This window comes from Vitis vinifera, chromosome 3 (assembly GCF_030704535.1).
Source record: "Vitis vinifera cultivar Pinot Noir 40024 chromosome 3, ASM3070453v1".
Lineage (NCBI taxonomy): Eukaryota > Viridiplantae > Streptophyta > Magnoliopsida > Vitales > Vitaceae > Vitis > Vitis vinifera.
Window position 1 is genome coordinate 8,700,344 of NC_081807.1, and position 23,187 is coordinate 8,723,530.

Consider the following 23,187-nt stretch of genomic DNA (forward strand, 5'->3'; position numbering starts at 1 on the left):
ATATGAGAATTCTTCCCATGATCACTTCTAAGGCTAAGTGACAAACTAGTTTTTTTTTTTTTTTTTTGAACTTTTTAACATAAGATATGAAAAACTTCATCTTTATGATTTAAATAATAATGCTTAAGTACATTTAGGAAATCATTAAAAATAACATAATCAAAATATATTCTACCAAAACTAATTCCATATGTAAAAACTTTAAAGGTCTTGATATCAAATTATTTAAAATGGATTCTTTATTTACTTTTCCATTTAATATGCTCTACAATTTTTTTCCTACTTCAAAATTAATTTTTGGAAGATGTTTTATAAGTTCATTTTTATTGAGTTGTGTAATTAGTTCGTATTAGCATGTACTGATCTCTTATGCCATAATAAATTCTAAGCATGTATAGAAGGAAAAAAATATTTATCATGGTTATTATATATTTTTAATGTTTTAAATTTCATGACCAACAAAAATGATTGTCATTTTTAATATCATGCGAAAGTAGGCTAAAAAGTATGTAAAAATAACTTAAGAGGCATAAATCATATTAAGAGATCATTCTTTGTAACATGTATCATCACTCGGTAAGGACATTCGCAATTTTTTTTTTTTCCATTTTCAAAATTTTGAAATATTTTTTGCAAATTTATATTTTCTTCCTAATAAACTCCATTTTTTTGAAACATTTACTCCATCAACGAAGTTTAATCAAAGGATACGTATTCATCCATCTTTAATGATGTCTTAAAGTTCATAGCCCAAGGACAATAAAAGCCAAGTCTTTTATTTTTACAAAAACCATAATCAATTTCATTAAGAAGTAAAGGTAATATTTCTAAATTTGTCTTAAATTTGAATAGAAATAGATGCAAAAATGTGCATTTAAACTTTGGGTTTAAGATAAAAGTTCTAAATGACTTTTATTGAAACAATTATTTGAAAATAAAATTCAACTTAAAGAAAATAGATGTTAAATAAACATCTCAAGGGCCCATTTGAGATAGAGTTTTATTTTTATTTTTAACTACAAGTTGAATTGTAGAAGTTCTATTAAAATTAAAATTTTAGCAAAATAATCCAAAAATTAAAATTTTAGCAAAATAATCCAAAAAGGTACTGGCTCTAATTAAACTTAACAAATAAGTTTTAACTTCTAAGAAGTTAATCCAAATAAGGCCTAAGTTTATTTTATTAAAAAAAAAAAAACCTTAAGTCTATTTGATAAAAGGTTTAGCTTTAATATCGATTGTGGTTATGGTCTTTCCTAAGATAAATTTACATAAGAAATCATTGAAGAAGTGGTGTAAATTGGGTTATTGAAATCTTTTTCAATTTAAGCACAAATATTGACAATTAACAATAATGTGCCAAAAATTTAAAATAAAGAACATACAAATTAGAGTTTATCATGATTTGGCAAACCCACTTATATTCAAGTCTTTCAGTTCAATCCTAGCCTTGGAGATTGCTCCACTAATTCTAAGGCTATGTTTGGTTTCGAAAAAATTGAGGGACAAAAAATAGAGAAGAAAAGTTGAAGGAAAGAAAAAACAATGAAAAATAAATATTACATTTAAAGTCAATAAATTATTTTATATGTTTTATCAAATTAATATATAAAGATTAAATAATCTTAAAGTGAATAAATTTATAATTAACTTTAATTTGATTTGATTTGATTTTTTTTTTTTCGTATTTCTTTTGATAAAACCAAATATGAGAAAATCATTTTTCTTAACATTTTTTTTCTTTACTTAACATTTTCCAAGAACCAAACATAATCTAAGAGTCTTTAACCAAAGTTTTTCCTCTTTATACACTTTGTTTTTTAAGTATCCACGAACTTTTACAATTCTCAATGTCTCATACACCAACAATTCTCGAAATAGTTGAAGTTCTACCAAGAGATCTCTATGAAAGAATAGATTTACAAGAGAACAAATCTAACTCAAATGCATTCAATGAACTAAAGATTCTTAAAGGCTTGGGATCTCAAAGTTAATTATGATTTGCGAGTGTTAGGCAATTAATAAATGAGTCCCAATTACTTTGTTTACTGGTTCTAGAAAAGTATTAGTCACTAGGGAGTAGGGGCACTTCCATGAAGAAATGGTAGATGATCACATGGGGCTATGCACTGGCTATTACTAATAAATGTAGTTGTAAATGACATTAGGAGTCTAACAACACAATTAGTTGGGCATCTAATCGATCGGTGCTAGGCAAAGTATAGCAAGTCCATTTGGCATACTAAACTAAGACGGCCATTCGGTTGACCTATTTCCTCTCAATAGCTCTCATATGTGCTTTTTCATGAGCTCAAATCCTGATTAGTGGAATGGCTAGGGTTTGAGCATGTTTTAAAGCCCCTTTTTTCACTTAGAATGCCGTGGTTAATTCAAATTAAGTTCCCTTCAAATTTTTACCTTTTTAAAAAAAGAAAAAGAAAAACCTAGTTAAATATGATCAATATGAATATAAAAACAAATAAAATTTAATTTTTAAGATATAAATGAACCAAAATTTCATTATATGCATATATTTGTTACTCAATTACGAAGATGATATTCTCAATTATTTTATTTAATTTATAATTAGTTAATCAGTTTTTAAACTTCAAATTATTCTTAAAAATTACAATATTTATTAAAGAATTTAAAGTATTAATTATGTCTATTATTATTATTATTATTATTATTATTTAATTATATTCCTTATATATATATATTTAAATTATTTTAAAAAATTATTAAATTTATTGATAAATTCAATACAAAGTCTTATTTGATTAGAAATTCATTTTTTCTAATTAAAAAAAAACCAGAGGAATAATTCTCTATTTTACTTTATTTTTAAAAATTGTTTCTAAAAAACAACCAATTATAATGATATAAATTCTTAAAAACAATTTTGTTTTTAAATAAAAAACAAAGACAATAATTAAAATCACTAAATTCATTTATATTCAAGAGGGAATAGGAATGAATTTCATTCCCATTCCTTATTCCTGCATATCAAATATGCCAATAATGTTTTTGATTATATTATAAGGGGGTTATAGTTTTGGTATCCAAAATTATTAACTAATAAATCAAATATGCTCGATACATTTCCTATTTTTTGGCGTTTTGATAAATTATTAATTAAAAATGTTGGAAATTTTATATGAAATGTAACATACTTTATGTAATTGACAACACTTTTTAAAAATGTTAAAATGCAAGGAAGTGAAAAATTTTGGCTTCAAATTTTTAAAATTTTGAAAGGACTTTTAAGGATATATAGTAAACTTCTGCCTTTTGTAATAGAGTTCTTATATTTTATATAAGAATTTCAATTTTTAAAAATAAAAATAGAAAGAGTATCCAAACATCACCCTGGTTTTCAAATTATGAAATAAAAAATTAAATACAAGGAAAGCATTGGTAATTTAAGATATTGGTAGCAAACTTAGAAATATTGAAACCCTTTTTTATAATCATATTTTCTCATCAAACCTCTTTATTATAACATGCTAAATATAGTTAGGTTGTCAATTGTTTCTTACAAGTATACCTAATATGTTTAAATGTACTCATAATGTTTATGACCATACCATAAGAGACTAAGATTTTGGCATTCATGCTACTAGGAAAATAGTTAAATACAAAGATTGAATACTATACATTTGGTTCCAAAATTTACTAATTTTAGATAGCATTGATAACAAATGTAGAGAAACCCCTTTAATTACTCATATTTTTCTCCTCAATCTTCTTTATCATGAGATGACAAATATAGTTAGGTTGTCATTTGTTTTTAACAACTACAACTAAGATGTTTAAATATATTGGTTATCTTATGGCTATATTATAAGAAGCTAAGATTTAGGTATCTAAATAATTAGGTAAGTAATGAAATATTAGGAATGGGATATGACTTCAGATACTAGAGATAGTAATTTTAAAAATAATTCTTTAAACCCTTATCATAAGATGGTAATATCAATCGGTTGTCAATTTTTTTTTCCTTTTTTAACAAATACAAATAAGGTATCTAAATTTGAATTGCATTTATGGCTATATCACAAGAGATGAAGGTTCTAGTATCCAAAATTTTAAGTAAGAAATTTAATGTAGAGTATCCAAATTAATTGGTAAAACATTAATTATAAGGAATGCAATATAGATTTAAACAAATTTATGGGTCTTATCATGGTATTAAATAAGTGTATTTTTTCAGTATTTATTGCAAAGGTTCCGTTAATCAGGTAATGCCATGTGTGTAATTGATCTTATTTTGTACTCAATTTTTTTTTGTTTGTATCATATATAGGGATCTGATTACTTTGTACCTTAATTTTATCCCATGATACTTTAGTCTCATTTATTTATACCTTGATCTCATCATATTATATTTTAGTCTAGTATATTTGTACCTAGGTATCACTTCATTATACCTTCACTTCTTTTGTTGGCGCCCTTATCCCATATATTTGTAGTTTTGTTTGACAGTCCAAATTTTATTATATACTATTAGTGGCTCATATTAAAAAATTCAGTAGGTATTGAATGATACCTTAATATTTTTTCAAATTTAAAAAATGGAGAAATGTTTAAATACTCACGTATTTATACTCTTAACACCTTTGTCATAAGATGGTAGATATGGTTAGGCAGTCAATGACTTTTTTAACATACTGAAATGTTTAAATATATTTATAATGTTTATGGGTATACCATATATATAAGAGGCTAAAATTTTAGTATTCAAATTATTTACAACTATAAATTCGGGGAAAATATATATTTTTAAACACAAGATGTGGTAATTTAAGAGAGCATTGTCAGCAAATTTAGAGGGAAAGAAACCCTTTTAAATACCTGAATATTTCTCTACAAAATCGTTCAATCTTGATTATGAAATGCCTTGTGCTTTCTCTCGTTTTCTTCTCTGTGGGAAGAAGTAAGGGTAATAAGCAGGAGGCTGAGATGATGAAAACGGAGGAAGAAAGTACCTTGCAGGTTACTTTTTCTACACACCTCTTTGCTTCTCCCAGAAAGGCTAGTGAGCTCTGCACTCATTTTGATTCTGAAACCACAGTATTTGTCAACACACCAGCTGAAAAGGTATATTCCTTCGGCCACCCATGTTTAGAATCAATCATAGATTGGTTCTTCACTCAAAACCCTCTGCCAAAGTCTGGTGCAATATGGGGGTTTGAGGTTGGCCGCAGTGCTATCATCTTTGTGAGCTCCATATACAGCTCAAACAGAAGCTTCACCGGTTAGAAGCACAGAAAGAGTACAGTGAAGCATTTAGCCAATTGAGGAAAGCTTCTAGACACGATGTTTGAGCGGCCAGAGCAGATGAGGAACATGGCCAGGCAAACTGAAAAGTCTATGACCAAAACTTCAAATCCTCTTATGTTTTATTTATTTATTTTTTAATTTTTTTTAAAAAAAACTTTTTTTACCTCTAAATTCTATTAGAGTAGTTGCCTCAATGATCAGATTCATCATATACATGTCTTATTCAAAAACCCATGATGTACGAACCCATTTCTATTAGGAAAACTATGACTTCATTATAAAAAGCTGCCTAGTGTCCACAATGGAAGAAGTAGGCATGGTCAGAGATATGATGTGTGAAGCGTTTGATAATTTGATAACAGAAGTGTTTCATTCTATTACTTATTTTTAAAACTTTATAAAAGAATGTATGGTGAGTTATACAAGAAGATTTATAAAATTAAGGGAATCAAATATTGTTATATTTGATTGATTTTGATTTATGTAATTATTGATAGGAGCGGATTCCTACTCATTATGCATTTGATTTTGGATATCTCATTGATTATTTCTATTCTTTGTATCTCCTCGATCATTTCCCTTAATATGCATTTGATTCTATGTATCTCCTCACTTACTTACATTGTGTATCTTCTTGATTTTTTTCTTAATATACCTCTTTAAGTTGGAATAAGAAAGAATATGAATGTCTGGTTTGTCATGAAACATTGAAAAGACATCATTTCGCAAAGACTTAATAGAAATATTAGCAAGTTGAGAATGTGTGAGAATATGTGAGTAAAAAAAGTGCCCATAACAACCTTCTCTCTAATAGTGATAATCGAACTTGATGCATTTAGAATGAGAATGAAATGATGAACGGGCATATATGTACAACATTATATTAGCCTGCCTAAAATTGTTACCGGTATTTTGATATTTTGGTTTGAGAATTTTAATGCCCTATAGATATGAAGTCTCTTCCTCTTGAATTGAAATTTTCTCTATCCAAAATGAGTAAAAGTTTTAGAAATATTTTCTCCTCCTTTTGGTATAGTGAGTGATTGTTCATGTCCTTCAATAGTAGAAAGAATAAGGTGGTTTAGTAAGTATAGTAACTCAAATATTTTATTGTCTTTATTTAAGTTATGAGTAAATTGGAAACTTTGTCTTGGTTTGCAACTTTTGATTTGGGTAAGATTGTCACATATATTTTTGAATATTTTTTTAAATATTCTTTAAGAAACCATGACCTTTTATTTTTTATTTTTTATTTGAAAGTCATCAACCTATTTTTTTAGAGTTTTTTTCTTTCTTGACTACAATAGGGAGCAATTTCTATTGAAGAGAAGTCTATCTCATATATTGTTTTAACACAAAGAATCATGCTTAAAATGTCTTTTTCCTTGGATTCAAGAAGCCATGAGTGAGAAGCACCTCATTGTTGATCCATAGTTGGTTTTGTGGGATTGGACTTTTGCTTCCCTCATCAGCCTTAATTTCTTCTACAAGTTTTTCTCAACTTAAGATGATGGAGAACACTAAGGCCATGAATTAAGGAGGTGATTTGGTTTTACCATGATAGAGAATTTATGGTATTTAGCTTGATTGAAATTAAACTAGGTTATTGATGGAAAACTTAGATATTAAGGTTCATTCTCTCCTAGCTTTAATGCCATGAAGTTGGACAATTGATTTTCTTAAAAGTTTAGGGTTTGTTTGGTAATTGTTTTAAAAAACAGTTTCTTGTTCTCTAGAACAAAAAAGTAAGAAAGTATGTTTTGACAACTAGAATATGAAAACAATTTTCTTTTAGAAATAAGGGGCTTGTTTGACAACTATTTTCAAGAATAGTTTTCTTGATTTTTTTTCTTTCTAGAAAACAAAAAATAGGGTGTTTTCGAAGAACATCTTTTAGTGGTTTTATACTGTTTTCACTTGTTTTCTAAGGGTTATTTTAAAAAATTATTATACAAACATGTAAAATAATTAAAAATAAAACAATGGATATAAAAATTATTTTAAAACATATTTAAAAATATTAAAAACATATTAAAAATATTTTAGGTTTCCAAACAAACTTTTGATCTACAAAACATCATAAAATAGTTTTCAAAAGCTATTTTTTAGAATTTTTTTTAAAAATAATTGCTAAAAGGGCCAAAGGTGTTTTTAAATAACATCTTTTAGTTGTTTTAAGTTATTTTCACTTGTTTTTTTATGACTATTTTAAAAATAATTATACAAATATAGAGAATAACTAAAAATAAAGCATTGCATATAAAATTATCTTTAAAACATATTTGAAAGTATTGAAAACATGTTAAATTTCAAATTCTTAAACAGACATTTGTTCTAAAAAACATTAAAGAACAATTTTTAAAACCTATTCTCAAAAACTATTTTTTAGAACTATTTTAAAAAATAATTACCAAATAGGGCTTTAAACTTTTAGTATTTGAACCAATAATGTATATGATGCAACTTAGATATTGAGGTTCATGCCTTCTCTCCTATCTCTCTAATGGCACAAAGTTGGACAATCAATTTTCTTAAAAGTTTAAGCTTATAGGATTTGAGCCCACAATGTACATCATTCTCTCTAATACCCTTCATCACGTGGAGCCTATTTTCTTTTTAGGCTCATACGTGGGCTCAACAAAATGGGAAAATGAATATATGGTGAGGTTTGCATACATGACCTCCCATCAAACATACTGTGGTACCTTGTTGGATAATCAATTCTCCAAAGGTTTAAACTTATTGGATTTGGGCCTGCAATGTATATTATACTCTCTATAATGTGGAACATGAACTTATGAAATATAATTTCATTCTTTATATCATTAGTTAGAATAAAGGATGTTTTCTCATTATAAAAAAAGTGAATTGATAGGATAAATACAAATCCAATTCTTGTAAAAATAGCCTAGTATAAAAATGATTTTATTTGACTTTAATGTAGACTAGGAAAATGTTTTTTCTCTCACAAAGCTTTCAATGGATTCAATACATGTCCTACATCAAGGTAGTCCCTACTATATTGGGTTAATTATATATTTTCTTTTTATTTATTGAGAAATAGAACTAATTAATCCCAAGGATGGTACAAGGCCAGGAAACTCACAAACTTCGACAGAAGCCTTCTTTTCACATGATTATGAATCATAGTTAGATTTACTACTACGTGTGGTAGCTTGGATTTATTTTTATTTTTTTAATGAATAGTTAAGGTCAATGGTAAAGGTTTTAGATTCTAATTTAACCTTAGTTATTTTGTTCATTTTCTAGTTTGTGTACTAAATGGTGTCTTTTCATAGATTGATATGGAAACAACAAGTTGATGACAATATTCTCCATGTTGGGTGTATGATAATTGTCTAAATCATGATACACTCACATGACTAGCCCATAGGGCAATGTACTATGCATGGAATATATGCCCCATAATCGTACTTATGTTATCCTTACCTATCCACTGAATGTAGGTCATGCTTTATCAAATAAGATGGAGGTATCTCTTATTGGAGACTAAATTGTTGCAAAACTTGCTCTAATTAAGGCCACTCGATAATGTCAAAGCAGATAAAAGGTGACATCACCTACCAAATCTCTTGGTTTGCTATACATGTTGTTGGAAGATATGCAACCAAGCCTCCCATGTAAGGTTCCAAGACCTATAAATACTAACATTTACATTAATAATGTTAATGCTTAAATGGTTAACAATAATACATTACACGTGATATGTACTTAGTCATGGGTTTGTGCATCTAATTGGTCTCGATAAAATGTCAACACACGTGATGGGTTATGAACTCATGATAAGTGTATAGAGAATATTTAAATTACTCCATTCCATATCTCAAGATCAATTACGGTGCAAAATTAGCTTCCTAGGATTCTAGATCCTAAAAATGGAAGCATTAGATATAGCTAAAACTTTATAGGAGCTAAAGTTTAGTATTTTACCTCAAATTTGAATGCTCCTAGATGAAGACTATGCCAAATCCATAAAATGTCTCATAAACTTAGTAGTCTTCCTCTCAATGGCTTTTTCCAGATATTGTTATGGAGGGGTGGAAACCTTTTGGAGGATTGGTGGCTAGGTCTCTCTTTCTCTCTCTCTCTCTAAGTGAACAAGAAGAATGAACTGTTAAGAGCAATATTTTTAGAATTGGATCGGTCATTAAACATGAAAAGTTACCGATTCACGATTCAATGGTCGAACTAGTGGTTAAACCATGGTTGAATCAATGATGTCATAAATATATATTTTATATATTATTAAAATAAAAATAATTATAAGAAATTACAATATATGTAAATAATTAAAATTTTTAAATACATTTCATCATATAATCATCATTAATATTGATAACTTAAATTATGTTAAGAATAAAACAAAGATTTATTAAATTATTTGTATTTTCAATTTTATTAATATGTAACTTTTAATTATTAAAATAAATAAGATTTTATTATTTAAATTTTATTTGGATTTAAGTAGATATATATTTTACAATTTTGAAAATTATTAATTCTTTTATTTATATTATTTTGATATTTATTATAGATAAATCATAAATATTTGTATTCATTTTGTGTTTAATGTATATATAGTTTTTAAATGCTTTATGGTAGAAAGATGTAAGTATAAGAGGGTGGTCCATACCTTTGAACCTAGGTTCAAATTATGGCTTTTTACCCCTTACCAACTTATCCTAGTAGCCTAGACATGAAATTAGGTTACTGGTATGGGCTTTAAAGTGGGCCTTTGGGTTTGAAATCTTTGCATGCCTCATGTAAAAGAAAAATAAAGGCCAACCCATGACTGGGTGGACAAGTTCAATATCGGTTTAACTCATTTTAAGCCCAACATGGTGAATCAAATTAGATTAGGCTAACATTGGTCAAGAGTTAAGCCCTAACCCCTAAGGGAGTTTATATAGGCTTATAGTGGGCTTAAATGATTTAAGCCCATTATGGGCTTGGTTCGCTTGAACTAGCCCACCACATGGGTCTTAATTGGTTCATTTGTAAGTTAAATCAGTTTTTCAAAAGGTCCAGATTCTGACCTGTTTTTGACACTCGAAAGTGTTTTTGTAAAATATTAGCTCATGGATTTTAAAATTATTTTTGATATTTTTCCTATATAATAGACTTCTTCAATAACCCTTTAGGGTTTGGTTTCATTCAAAAATAATTTCTTAAGCTTAATATTTAATTTAATCTTGCTATGCCTTCTATGCTAATTTGAATCTATAGTTGTGATTTTTTCTTTGAAATTTGGGATAACCTATGCATGTTTAGGCTCTTTAGGTATTTTTCATATAATCTAGATACTTCAATTATATTGTACAATTTTTTGGTTTTATTTTATCTCACTTCTATGCTTGTTAATAAATTCAATCTTTGTACGACGCATTGTTCTATCTTATTTTTGAGCATTGATAAGTTTGATCAAATCTAGGATAAATAATATATGATTAGGCTCTTTGTACTATTGGTTTTGTAGGCACTCTGAGGATGTTTTGGAATTTTTTATTTATTTATATGATTTTATCAAATCTCTAATTATTTATTTCGGGTTTATTTTATAAATACGTGTTATGTCCATTTGTTGTATACCTTATATAATTGTTTTATTTTGGTCATCTTTTGCTGTTTTTGTTTTTATTTTTATTTTTATTATTGATTTGTATTATAGACATCTTATACATGTTAGATTAGCTCACCTTAATTTGTATTATATCTACCCATTTGCAATTTTATTGGGATTTATTTTGAGGTTGTATATATGCTATTAGTTCTGAACCACGTACATGTTTAGCATATATTTTAGTCCACCTTATCCATGTTAAACATCCCTTGCTTCTTGATTTGAATTGTATATTTGTTGTACATGTTTGATAGTTCTTGTTGTTATTTTATATCTCTTATTTTACTTGTGGACTAACCCTCTTCCGTATGAGGGTGTTGCCCCAATTTAGGGTACTTATTGAGGTACACTTCTTTTCCTTCTTGATTGTTTGATATGCACGCGTTGCCCTTTTTCTATGCTCTCATTCGATTATCTCCATAGCCTTATTCTTGGCTTTGTGTCTTGGTATCCATTGGTTTATTAATCAATTGCCTTAGTTCCCTCAACTTATTTAATAGAGACCCCATTAGGACTTAGAAGAGTGCTGCTATCTTATGATACCTTCTTAATAAGTAACCTAAACCTAGAACTTGGATTTGGTTATCATAGACATGCTTTTCCTTCCATGAGGAGTGACTCTTATGGTTTTATTTTTAATTTTGTTTTATTCTTTTAAAAATAAACAAAAATAAATGCTAACTCCAATTTTTTTCCAAAAATAAAAATTTTCACAATAAAAAGTGAGTCTCATAATTGAGTAGGGACACACGTAAAAAATGCGGGTCCATACTAAGTCCATGAATTGATTGAGAACAAATCATGTATTTGCAAGGAACTCATGATTTGAATCTTTCGTACAACCTCTAATGCATCTAAGTCATGTGCAGTGAAAAAATGCCATGCCAAAATGCTTATAAGTATAATGCATGAAACACAATAAATATGAAATGGGAAACTAAGATCTTATTATAAAATAATAAATCCAATAAATGTTACATCATGTTATGCTTTTAAGGACTTTATACTAATAGAAGGTATTCTTTTCTTAAGTTCCAAAGGATCAACTTGCCATGTCTTGTCTAATGATGCCTCATCTAGTAATCCTTGGTCTTCATCCAATAATCCTTGGGGTATATCAATAAGATCCTCAATTGGCAAATCATTGATCTCATCATGATCTAGGGAAATTGACCTCAGTTATTGGGATGACGTTTCTTGACATGAGTGAAAGTATTTATAAATATTTATTCATGACCTCATTATTTATTTAAGAGGACTTTCAAATTGAAACTAGCTAGATGTCAGACGTAAGTTATAACTCAATTGATTGATTAGGAAGTTGACTAAAAACTAACCATTAGAGTTTTTTTAGTGACTGTTTGAATATAGAAACCTTGATCGGTTGAGGTCCAACCTCAACCCCCCTTTCTCTGTTAACCACTAATCAAAACCACCCTCAACTGGTTGATTAAGGGGTCGACTGCTTTGGTTCATTAACAAAAAATGTAGAAAATTGTTGCACAAGTGACATTTAATGGTTTAGGTTGATTCAAATTAAAAACTTAGGATTGAAAAACCTTTATTAATGATGAAAAAACAAGTTAAACATGAGTTTTTATTCTATAATATTGGGTTGTGTAGCTTTTCTTTTATTTTTTATTTTTATTGATCAAATGTAATCTTGTTTTCTAAGGGTTGCTTGGATTGAATTGGTAGGGTGTTGCATGTGATTGTTTATTGATTAATTTTAGGCTTTTTGTTTAAAAAATAGATGACACACACACACACTCACACACATACATACATAACATACGTACGTACATACATAAATATTATATGATAGAATATATGACAATATGGTTTCACTTAATGCCAATAGTTTATATAAATTACATTCCATTAGTTTCATTTAATCCCATAATGTCAATAATTTATATATATTCTCAAATTATATATATATATATATATATATATATAATATAACGACATATATGATGGTAACAATTTGGTTTCACTTAATGCCAGTAGTTTATATAAATTACATTCCATTAGTTTCATTTAATACCATCATGCCAATAATTTATATATATACTCAATATTAATATGATGGTAACGATTTGGTCTCACTTAATGCCAATAATTTATATAAATTACATTCCATTAGTTTCATTATATATATATATATATATATATAATATGATGACATATATGACGGTAACAGTTTGGTTTCACTTAATGCCAATAATTTATATAAATTAGATTTCATTGGTTTCATTTAATATCAAAATGAGAACTGATGTGGTTTTATGACACTTGAAGATGAAGACCATCTAGAAGTAGATAATATGGGTACAGTGACATAAAATTTGTATAATATTGATTATAAGCCACATTGTGCAATAGTATAACATGAATTTAAATTTTGAAAGTATATACTCAATATTAATGTGACGGTAACATTATTTAGTTTGATTGAATGTTAATACTTTATTATAAAATAAAATTATAGTGACACTGGTTAATCATAGAATATGCATCGATAACAAAGTGAATATTGAACATTAATGGGAAGATAATTCCACAAAAGATGCCATGAGGTCCAAAGATACTTAAAAATGTTAACAATTATAGATACATTCTTTTCTTGCCTTTTTAATGTAGTAATTTTTTTTAAAAAAATATTTGTAATTATGTTTATGTGTTTATAGTTGAATTTAAAACACAAGTGATAACTTTTGAGGATATTGTTAGGACTTTTTTTTATTTTATTTTTATTTTTATATATTTGTAATATCCCATTTGATGAAATATGAATATGAATAAAGAAATTAAAATTTATTTATTTATTATTTTGGTGGTAAAGGGGTGGATTAAATTTTTTGGTTCTGAAAATTAGTCCGGGACAACAAGAACAGGATTTATTTATAAAGGGAGATGCATGATGACAAAGCCTTACCCTTTTTCCAAACCATATATGGCTGACCAAAATTGGGCAATATTTGTCTGCATAATTTGCATCCTTCCTATTTAGATAGATCTTCATAATCTTACAGAATCAGAGGAGAGATAAACATAATTTCATTTTTCCTTTTATTTATTCATTCTTGTTTTCAGACATAAGAAGTAATATTTAAACTAAAGGTTTACTATTTCCAATTAGATAGTAAAACTTTTATCACAAAAATAGAAAAAGTTTGATAATACATAAACTTATTTTCTAATCACTTATTATAAATACATAGGAATGACAATGTGGAGGGACGACAATGTGACAGGTTTTTAGAAAAAACCAGCCCCTTTCCACCTCTAATAGGATGAGTTCAGGATAAGTATAAACAGGTTGGGGGTAAGCATAGGAAAATTTAAATTGAGATGGGTTTGTAGCAAGTTCAAGTATGACTTTGTCTCACTCATGTTCACTTCCCCGCATACACACATACCAAATGAGAGGTATACACACAACGTGTGCTAAATGAGAAACACAAATATACCAAATGAGAGATATTGTGTTGTATTTTTTATGTTACTTTATTTCCCCATGGGGGCTATTTATTTCCTTTTTTGGAACTATCATGACTATCTTATATATAAAATTAATTTTGGCGACCTAGCCACTCAACTCATAGATTTCTAAAAGCCCAAGAAATCTAAATAAAACACACTTTAGAATTGGTTTAATGGTATTTGATAAGCATTGAGATACTTTTCCTTTTATGAGTTACAAACATTTGAAAACTAATTAAGAAAGCTAACACGAAGATGATCTGTAAATTTATTTCTTTCTTATGAAAAAGTGATGATAATTTCAATTTGGATTTGACTAATGATACAAAGAAAATTAACTTATCAAGTCATAGAGCTTCCTAATTCTTACAAATTCATCAAATCTAGATAAAAATACACTTATGGTATATGCTAAGGGTTATAGGCTTGCCTTTGATAAAAATATACTTATTGTATTGGATGGGAGTGGACGGATAGGTGTATAGATTACCTTTTGTCCTAATTTGAAAGAATAATTAATAATATGCTCATCTTTGAATTAGGAAGAGTTTATTTTGATATTGATTCGCTCCCATTCCTAGATTTCGCATTAATTTCTTTTTATAAAGTACAACAAAGATGTTTAAATACTGGTAATTTTTATGGCTATACCCTAAGGTTGAGATTTTGGTATCCATATTATTGGGTAAGTAATTTAAGTTCAAGGAATGAAATATAGACTGACACAAGAGGTAATAATCTTAGATAATATTGACAACAAATCTAGAGGTGGAGAAACCCTTTAAATCCTCACATATTAGTCCTCAAAAATCACTCAGTTTTGCCAAGAAAAAACCAGTACCATTTCCTTTTCCTCTCTTCTTTGATAGGCTAGGAAACAGCTTTCCTTTGTTCTGTATTCTTCTCCTTGATGGCTCCAACGAGGAAAAGTAAGGGTCGCCAAAAGGTTGAGATGACTAAAATGACAAAAGAAAGTAACTTACAAGTTACTTTCTCCAAACGCCGATCTGGCCTTTTTAAGAAGGCCAGTGAATTATGCACACTTTGTGGTGCTGAAATTGCTATAATAGTCTTCTCTCCTGGGAAAAAGATGTATTCCTTCGGCCATCCTGGTGTTGAATCAATTATAGATCGGTTTCTTACCGGGAACCCTTTACCCCACTCTGGTGCACTGCAGCTCTTTGAGGCTCATCGTAGTGCAAATGTTCGTGACCTTAATATGCAACTCACTCAAGTTCTCAACCAACTAGAGGGTGAGAAGAAGCGCGGAGAAGCACTTACACAGATGAAGAAGGCCAGCCAAGCACAATATTGGTGGGCAGCTCCGATTGAGGAGCTTAGCTTCGAACAACTCGAGCTTCTGAAGGTGTCGCTAGAAAATCTTAAAAGGAATGTTGAAATGCATGCAGACAAGCATATGATGGAGGCATCGAATCCTCTGACTTTTTTTCTTTCGAGTTCTGTTGGAGCAGGTGTGCCTTATGATGCGCACATTGCTGCATTTGATCCTCTTAACTTTAACTTTGGTTATGGGGGTCATTTGCACTAAGTTTGTAGTGTGGTTCAATGTACGTTTGTGTTTTATGTTAGTCATTTTTTTTTTGCCTTTTTTTTTAGTTAGGTATCGTTTGGCTAGATTTTTTGTTTTATTTTTTTTTAAAAATAGAGAATGATGGTGTAACGATCTACTCCCAATTGTATAGACGCGCTTTAAAGTTACAATCTTCTCTTTAGGTTTAGAATGAAATCTATACGGTTGTGAGTGAATTTCACCCCTAACTATGTAGATATGTTTTAAAGTTGTGAAGACTAACATGGTTAAGGGTGGGTTGTTACATATAGTAGCTTATATATATATATGTAAAAACTCTTTAAGACTTACCCTAAAATGATTTTTACAAACGGTTTGACAAAATCGAGCTACTAAAACATTTTTATTATCATTTTGTATTTTTTAAAAAATGAAAACAAAACATGTATCCAAACGGGAGTCACCTAAAAATTGAAGTTTGTATTAGTATTGTGTTTCCACACGAATAAAAGGATTTGTTTCATGTATTATTATTTTGACTTTGACATTATTAATAATTCTTTTTGTTGCTAATGGTGTAACTTGGGTGGGTAAAATTAGATAGAGGTTTACGTCTTTATAAGCAGAATGGATTAGTACTTATGGCTATAAATTCAACTTAGATAAATCCTATTAGTATGTACATATGGTTATAAACAATATCTAGCCCCTATCTATCTGGTTGGCAACTATGGATATAGACCATACTTGAATGCAATTTAGAACCTTTGCTTGAATGAAAAGTTGGTACTTCCTGTTATAAATTTAACTTGAACCCAACCCACATTGTTAAACTTACAGTTACAAAATGTACTTTAATCTATTCTGCAATAAGGTATAATTAGCTTAAGTAAGCAATTTGAAAATCAAAATTATAGAACATAAAAAATAAAAGAATGAAGGGCAGTCCATATTTAGATTATAATTCAAATAAAACCTATTTATAATCAAATGCAAGAGTTGTTTGAAATGGAAACAAGCAAAACCTATTTACATATTGTGTTTGTATAACATATTATATTAGGGGAAAAGTTTAATATAAGAAAATAAAACTGAATGAGGTTACAAGTGATATGTTAGTCTTCATAATTTTAAAACATATCTACATAGGGATTTTAATAAATCAACCATTTATAGTTTTTTAATATGACATATATAAATGTAAGGGATTTTCTTATTATGACTAAGGAAATATTTTATTATGAAATCTTTTTTTGGAATAGATATCCTTGACAATTATACAATTAGTTTCTTATATCGAATATTTCATATAATTAGGAAAATATATAAGAAAAGATTTTAATTTAGAGAAAAAATATCTTTTGAGTTTAATTGGGACTTTAGAATTTGAGAGTTATAGGATTGTAATCTCTTTTAGCTTATGGATGGAGGTTGTATGCCAAACCACATAAACTGTGGTGTGCTTAATTTTTGTATTTTTTGTTTTCAATATTTTATTTTATTCTTATTATTTTTATTATTCATTGTTGTGGTCTCCAAAACTTTATGAGGTTTTTCTAATCTCTTGAATTTTATTATGTCAAATCATGTGAACTGTGGTGTGCTCAATATTTTGTCTTGAATTGTTTTTCTAATCATCTATTATTATTATTATTATTATTATTATTATTATTATTATTATACCTATTATCCTAAAAAGAAAATTTAGAAAACCTTTCAAAGAAAAAATGACACACACAGGCAAGTGCAAAGAAGTAGAAAACTATTTAGTTTTTCCATAATCAAATGGTACATAAAAAAATGCATTATAGAGAAAGTTAGTGATACAAATGAAGACATCTAAATAATGGCAATATAAATAATTTATGAAGGAATCAAAGTTTTATCAGACAAATACATCTTGATTAGATAGTATTGATTGGATAGACTTCGATGCAGAATTGTGAGACAATAAGTTAAATGAAAAATCATATACACACAGATGCAGAATTATGAGACCAAATATGTTAGATGAAAAATCACATACACACGCAGATCTTTCACAACGTTCTCTTGTTGTGACAGCTATCAATAGGAAAACTCACTCAATTGTTAATTAGGTCATATGAGTGTAGATTAGAGAGGAAAGGAGACATAGCATTCTAATATTGTTTATATGGGTTGTTCTATGGTACCCACTCTTCATTTTGGGGGTACCTACCCACATTTGACCCCAATAAAAATATGACATGTGTAAAGTACATATCATTAAAAAATTTATAAAAACTTATCAAACCGGTAAAGATGACTTGTTGGTGAGAAATAATCACATGCATTTCATATATATCTAAATATTACAATTATTTATAATTTATTATTAAATATTAAATATAATTTGTTATTTAATGCATTACCTAACTCTATCTAAAAAAAGAAAATCTTACCTACTACTCTTATACTCTCATTATTCATATATAAAAAAAAGGATAGTAATTTAATATGAAAATTAAATAATTTCAACTACCAAATTACAAAATATGTAAGATGTATTTTGATGAATCAAATTTCAAGATCAAGTTCAAAACTTTTTGAGAGAGAAAATTTAAAATTTGTATTATATGAAGAAGATGAAGGATTTCAAGTGATTACAAGTGTCAAAGGTAATATTTGATATTTTTTTATCCAAATATAATTGTTGTAGGAAGAAATGTGATGTTAAATAATGATTTTAGAATTTTTTATGAGTTTATTATAAAATTTTGTTATCAAATTGTTATTAATAATTTTTTATAATTTTTTTTTTGTTCATAAATTAAATTTGAAGATGAAGCTTTATATGTCTTGAAGGATGTCAAGTGATTACAAGTGTTAAAAGGTAACATTTGATTTTTTTTTTCCCATTTACATATACCTATTGTAGGTAGAAATGTCATGTTAAATGACATTTAAATATGTAATGATTTATAATATCTAGATTTTTTAATTTTTTTCTGAGTTATTTTTAATCAAATTGAGAGCATTTAGTAATTTGTTATGAAATTGTCATCAATATTTTGTAAGAGATGATATGAACTTTCTAAGGGTGGGTACGAACTTTCTAAGGGAGGGTACGAACTTTCTAAGGGAGGGTACGAACTTTCTAAGGGAGGGTACGAACTTTCTAAGGGTGGGTACGAACTTTCTAAGGGAGGGTACGAACTTTCTAAGGGAGGGTACGAACTTTCTAAGGGTGGGTACGAACTTTCTAAGGGTGGGTACGAACTTTGTAAGGGAGGGTACGAACTTTCTAAGGGAGGGTACGCACTTTCTAAGGGAGGGTACGAACTTTCTAAGGGTGGGTACGAACTTTCTAAGGGAGGGTACGAACTTTCTAAGGGTGGGTACGAACTTTCTAAGGGAGGGCATGAACTTTCTAAGAACTTTATAAGGGAGGGTACGAACTTTCTAAGGGTGGGTACGAACTTTCTAAGGGAGGGTACGAACTTTCTAAGGGAGGGTACGAACTTTCTAAGGGAGGGTACGAACTTTCTAAGGGAGGGTACGAACTTTCTAAGGGAGGGTACGAACTTTCTAAGGGTGGGTACGAACTTTTAAGGGAGGGTACGAACTTTCTAAGGGTGGGTACGAACTTTCTAAGGGAGGGTACGAACTTTCTAAGGGTGGGTACGAACTTTCTAAGGGTGGGTACGAACTTTCTAAGGGAGGGTACGGACTTTCTAAGGGTGGGTACGAACTTTTTAAGGGAGGGTACGAACTTTGTAAGGGAGGGTACGAACTTTGTAAGGGAGGGTACGAACTTTGTAAGGGAGGGTACGAACTTTCTAAGGGTGGGTACGAACTTTCTAAGGAAGGGTACGAACTTTCTAAAGGAGGTACGAACTTTCTAAGGGAGGGTACGAACTTTCTAAGGGAGGGTACGAACTTTCTAAGGGTGGGTACGAACTTTCTAAGAGAGGGTACGAACTTTCTAAGGGTAGGTACGAACTTTCTAAGGGAGGGTACGAACTTTCTAAGGGAGGGTACGAACTTTCTAAGGGAGGGTACGAACTTTCTAAGCGTGGGTACGAACTTTCTAAGGAAGGGTACGAACTTTCTAAGGAAGGGTACGAACTTTCTAAGGGAGGGTACGAAATTTGTAAGGGAGGGTACGAACTTTCTAAGGGTGGGTACGAACTTTCTAAGGGAGGGTACGAACTTTCTACAAACTTTCTAAGAGAGGGTACGAACTTTCTAAGGGAGGGTACAAACTTTCTAAGGGAGGGTACGAAATTTCTAAGGAAGGGTACGAACTTTCTAAGCGTGGGTACGAACTTTCTAAGGGAGGGTACGAACTTTCTAAGGAAGGGTACGAACTTTCTAAGGGAGGGTACGAACTTTGTAAGGGAGGGTACGAACTTTCTAAGGGTGGGTACGAACTTTCTAAGGGAGGGTACGAACTTTCTACAAACTTTCTAAGGGAGGGTATGAACTTTCTAAGGGTGGGTACGAACTTTCTAAGAGTGGGTACGAACTTTGTAAGGGAGGGTACGAACTTTCTAAGGGAGGGTACGAACTTTCTAAGGGTGGGTACGAACTTTCTAAGGGTGGGTACGAACTTTCTAAGAGAGGGTACGAACTTTGTAAGAGTGGGTATGAACTAGATAATGTAATTTTCTAACTACTCTATCTTTTATATTTTAGTTTCTTCATAGATACGATGGACAAAGGCAAAGAAAAGGAATTTATCATTGATTTGAACGATGAAGACTTTGATTACCAATATGATAGCATTGTTAAAACTGAGTCTGATGAAGAGGCCATTCTAGTTTCGGACAAGATTTTTAATGATTTAACTATTGAAGATATATGGAAGATGAAGTTAGCTCAGTAGAAGAGGCAGAAGAATTTTATAATTTATTTGCTAAAGTTACCGGATTCAGTGTTAGAAAGGATGATGTGAAACGAGATAAAAATCAAAATATAGTATCTCGTAAGTGGGTTTGTTCGAAAGAAGGATATCGACATAGAGTGTGTTTAGAAAATGAAAATGGAAAACGAGAACCTAAGGCAATAACTCGAGTTGGTTGTGAGGCAACATTTCGGATTGGGTTTAACAAACAAATGAACAAGTGGGTTGTGAAAGAGTTTATGGCTGATCATAATCATCCTTTGGTGGAACAAAAAAATGTCCAATTCCTTCGATCCCATAGGGTCATTAAAAATGCAGATAAAGCTCAATTGAATGCAATGCGAGGTGTTGGCATAGGAACTAGCCAAATTATGGATTACATGGTGCAACAATCAGGTGGATATAACAATGTTGGCTTCACAAAAAAAGATCTATATAACCATGTTGATGCTGATCGTAGAGTTCATCTAAGAGATGGTGATGCAGAGGGTGCTTTAGCTTATTTGTGTGGAAAGTTTGAAATGGATTCATCATTTTATTACAAGTACAATGTTGATGAAGACAACCATCTAGCAAACCTGTTTTGGGCAGATTCTACTAGTAAATTGGATTACAGTTGTTTTGGAGATGTGTTAGCATTTGATACAACTTATCGGACTAATGCTTATAAAAAACCGTTGGTCATATTAGTTGGCATTAACCATCACCATCAAACTATAGTGTTTGGATCTGCATTATTGGTAGATGAGAGTCTTAGCACTTATACTTGGGTCTTGGAGACTTTTTTGGACGCAATGAATAACAAGAAGCCTCTTTTTGTTATTACTGATGGGGATAAAGCAATGCGTAAAGCCATCAAGAGGATATTTCCAGACTCTTGTCATCGATTATGTGCTTGGCATATTCAACGCAATGCATTCACTAATGTCCATGTCAAAGATTTTACTAATCATTTTTCTAAGTGCATGTTCATGGAAGGCACCGTTGAAGAATTTGAATGTGCATGGAATGACATGTTGGAAATGTTTAATCTTCATGGACATAAGTGGGTGACAGATATATATGCTAAGCGTTCTAGATGGGCAGAGGCTTAGGGGGCATTTCTTTGCTGGTATGAAAAGCACACAAAGGTGTGAGAACATGAATGCATACTTGAATTGTTTCCTTAAAACTCGTTTGAAGCTGTTTGAGTTTGTCAAGCATTTTGATAGAGCACTCTCACGTATTCGTCATAATGAGGCAAAGGCAGAGTTTGAGACACACCATTCTTCAGCCGTTCTAACAACCAAACTCTATGCACTTGAGAAATATGCAGGGACTGTTTTCACAAGGCAATCTTTTCTAAAATTTAGGGATGAGATGAAGAATGCAGAATTGTTTTTCTCTGTCAGTACAGAAAATCATGGAGGTTATCGTGTCCATACATTGACCAAGTTTAGAAGCCCTGACAAGATTTGGAAAGTATGTTATGGTAATAGTGATCGGTCTATGAAATGTACTTGTATGATGTTTGAGTCAGTTGGTTTTCCATGTCCCCACATGATTGTTGTAATGAAGATAGAACACCTTGAAGAAATACCTGAGACTTGTATTATGAAAAGGTGGTCTAAGTTAGCAAAAGAAACGGTCTAAGTTCATCATGACAATGAAAGTCAAGGTGATGCGACTAACATCATACGATATGGTGCACTCAGCTCTATGTGCTCACGGATGTCTTATTTCACATCTCAATCGAAAAAAGCTTTTAAAGAGGCTAGATGTGAAATACAAAGACTCACTTGTCAAATGGAAGAACTTTGTAAAAATTCAGTGGAAGAAAGTGAACGAGAAGATTTGAAAGCTACAAAACACCATGTTCGAGATCCTATCATTGTGAAGACGAAAGGTAATCCGGGTAACTTAAAAGGCAAATTTAAGAAACCAAGGCATTGTGGGAAATGTAAGAAAGTATGACACACTGTTCGAAAATGCCCAGAGTTCGTCAACACTCACAATGCATTTATCAACATTGAAGATTCAATTGAAGATATGGTATGTTCAAACACACATTCACTAAATTCATTAATTATTCACTTTATAGTAATTTTTATTTGATTAAATTGGTTGAAATAAAAAATTGAATTCTTTATATTAATACAGGGGGACATGCCTTCATTACTAAATCACAACATGGAAGGTGGATCAAGACACGGGACAAATGAATTTTCTCAAAATGTAAGTTTAACATTTTTTAAGTAATTTTTATTATGATGTGAAAAATATTACTTATTAGAGTAATTGAAAAATTAAATCATATTACAGACAACACTTGGCACATTTCAAAATGGTCCAGAAACAAGCTTAAATGATTCATGGCTCGGGTTACATCCACCAAATTAC

The 23,187-nt window shown here is 29.9% G+C and overlaps 2 protein-coding genes across 2 annotated transcripts; both read left to right on the forward strand.

The window, feature by feature from the left end:
- The first annotated feature begins 15,320 nt into the window (after positions 1–15,320).
- LOC100251544 (agamous-like MADS-box protein AGL62) lies at positions 15,321–15,959 on the forward strand. The gene has a single exon (XM_002271254.1). It carries the CDS (start codon positions 15,321–15,323, stop codon positions 15,957–15,959), a length of 639 nt encoding a protein of 212 aa, XP_002271290.1.
- A 5,187-nt stretch (positions 15,960–21,146) lies between these two features.
- LOC104878849 (protein FAR1-RELATED SEQUENCE 5-like) lies at positions 21,147–21,902 on the forward strand. The gene has a single exon (XM_010649729.3). It carries the CDS (start codon positions 21,147–21,149, stop codon positions 21,900–21,902), a length of 756 nt encoding a protein of 251 aa, XP_010648031.3.
- The last annotated feature ends 1,285 nt before the right edge of the window (positions 21,903–23,187 follow it).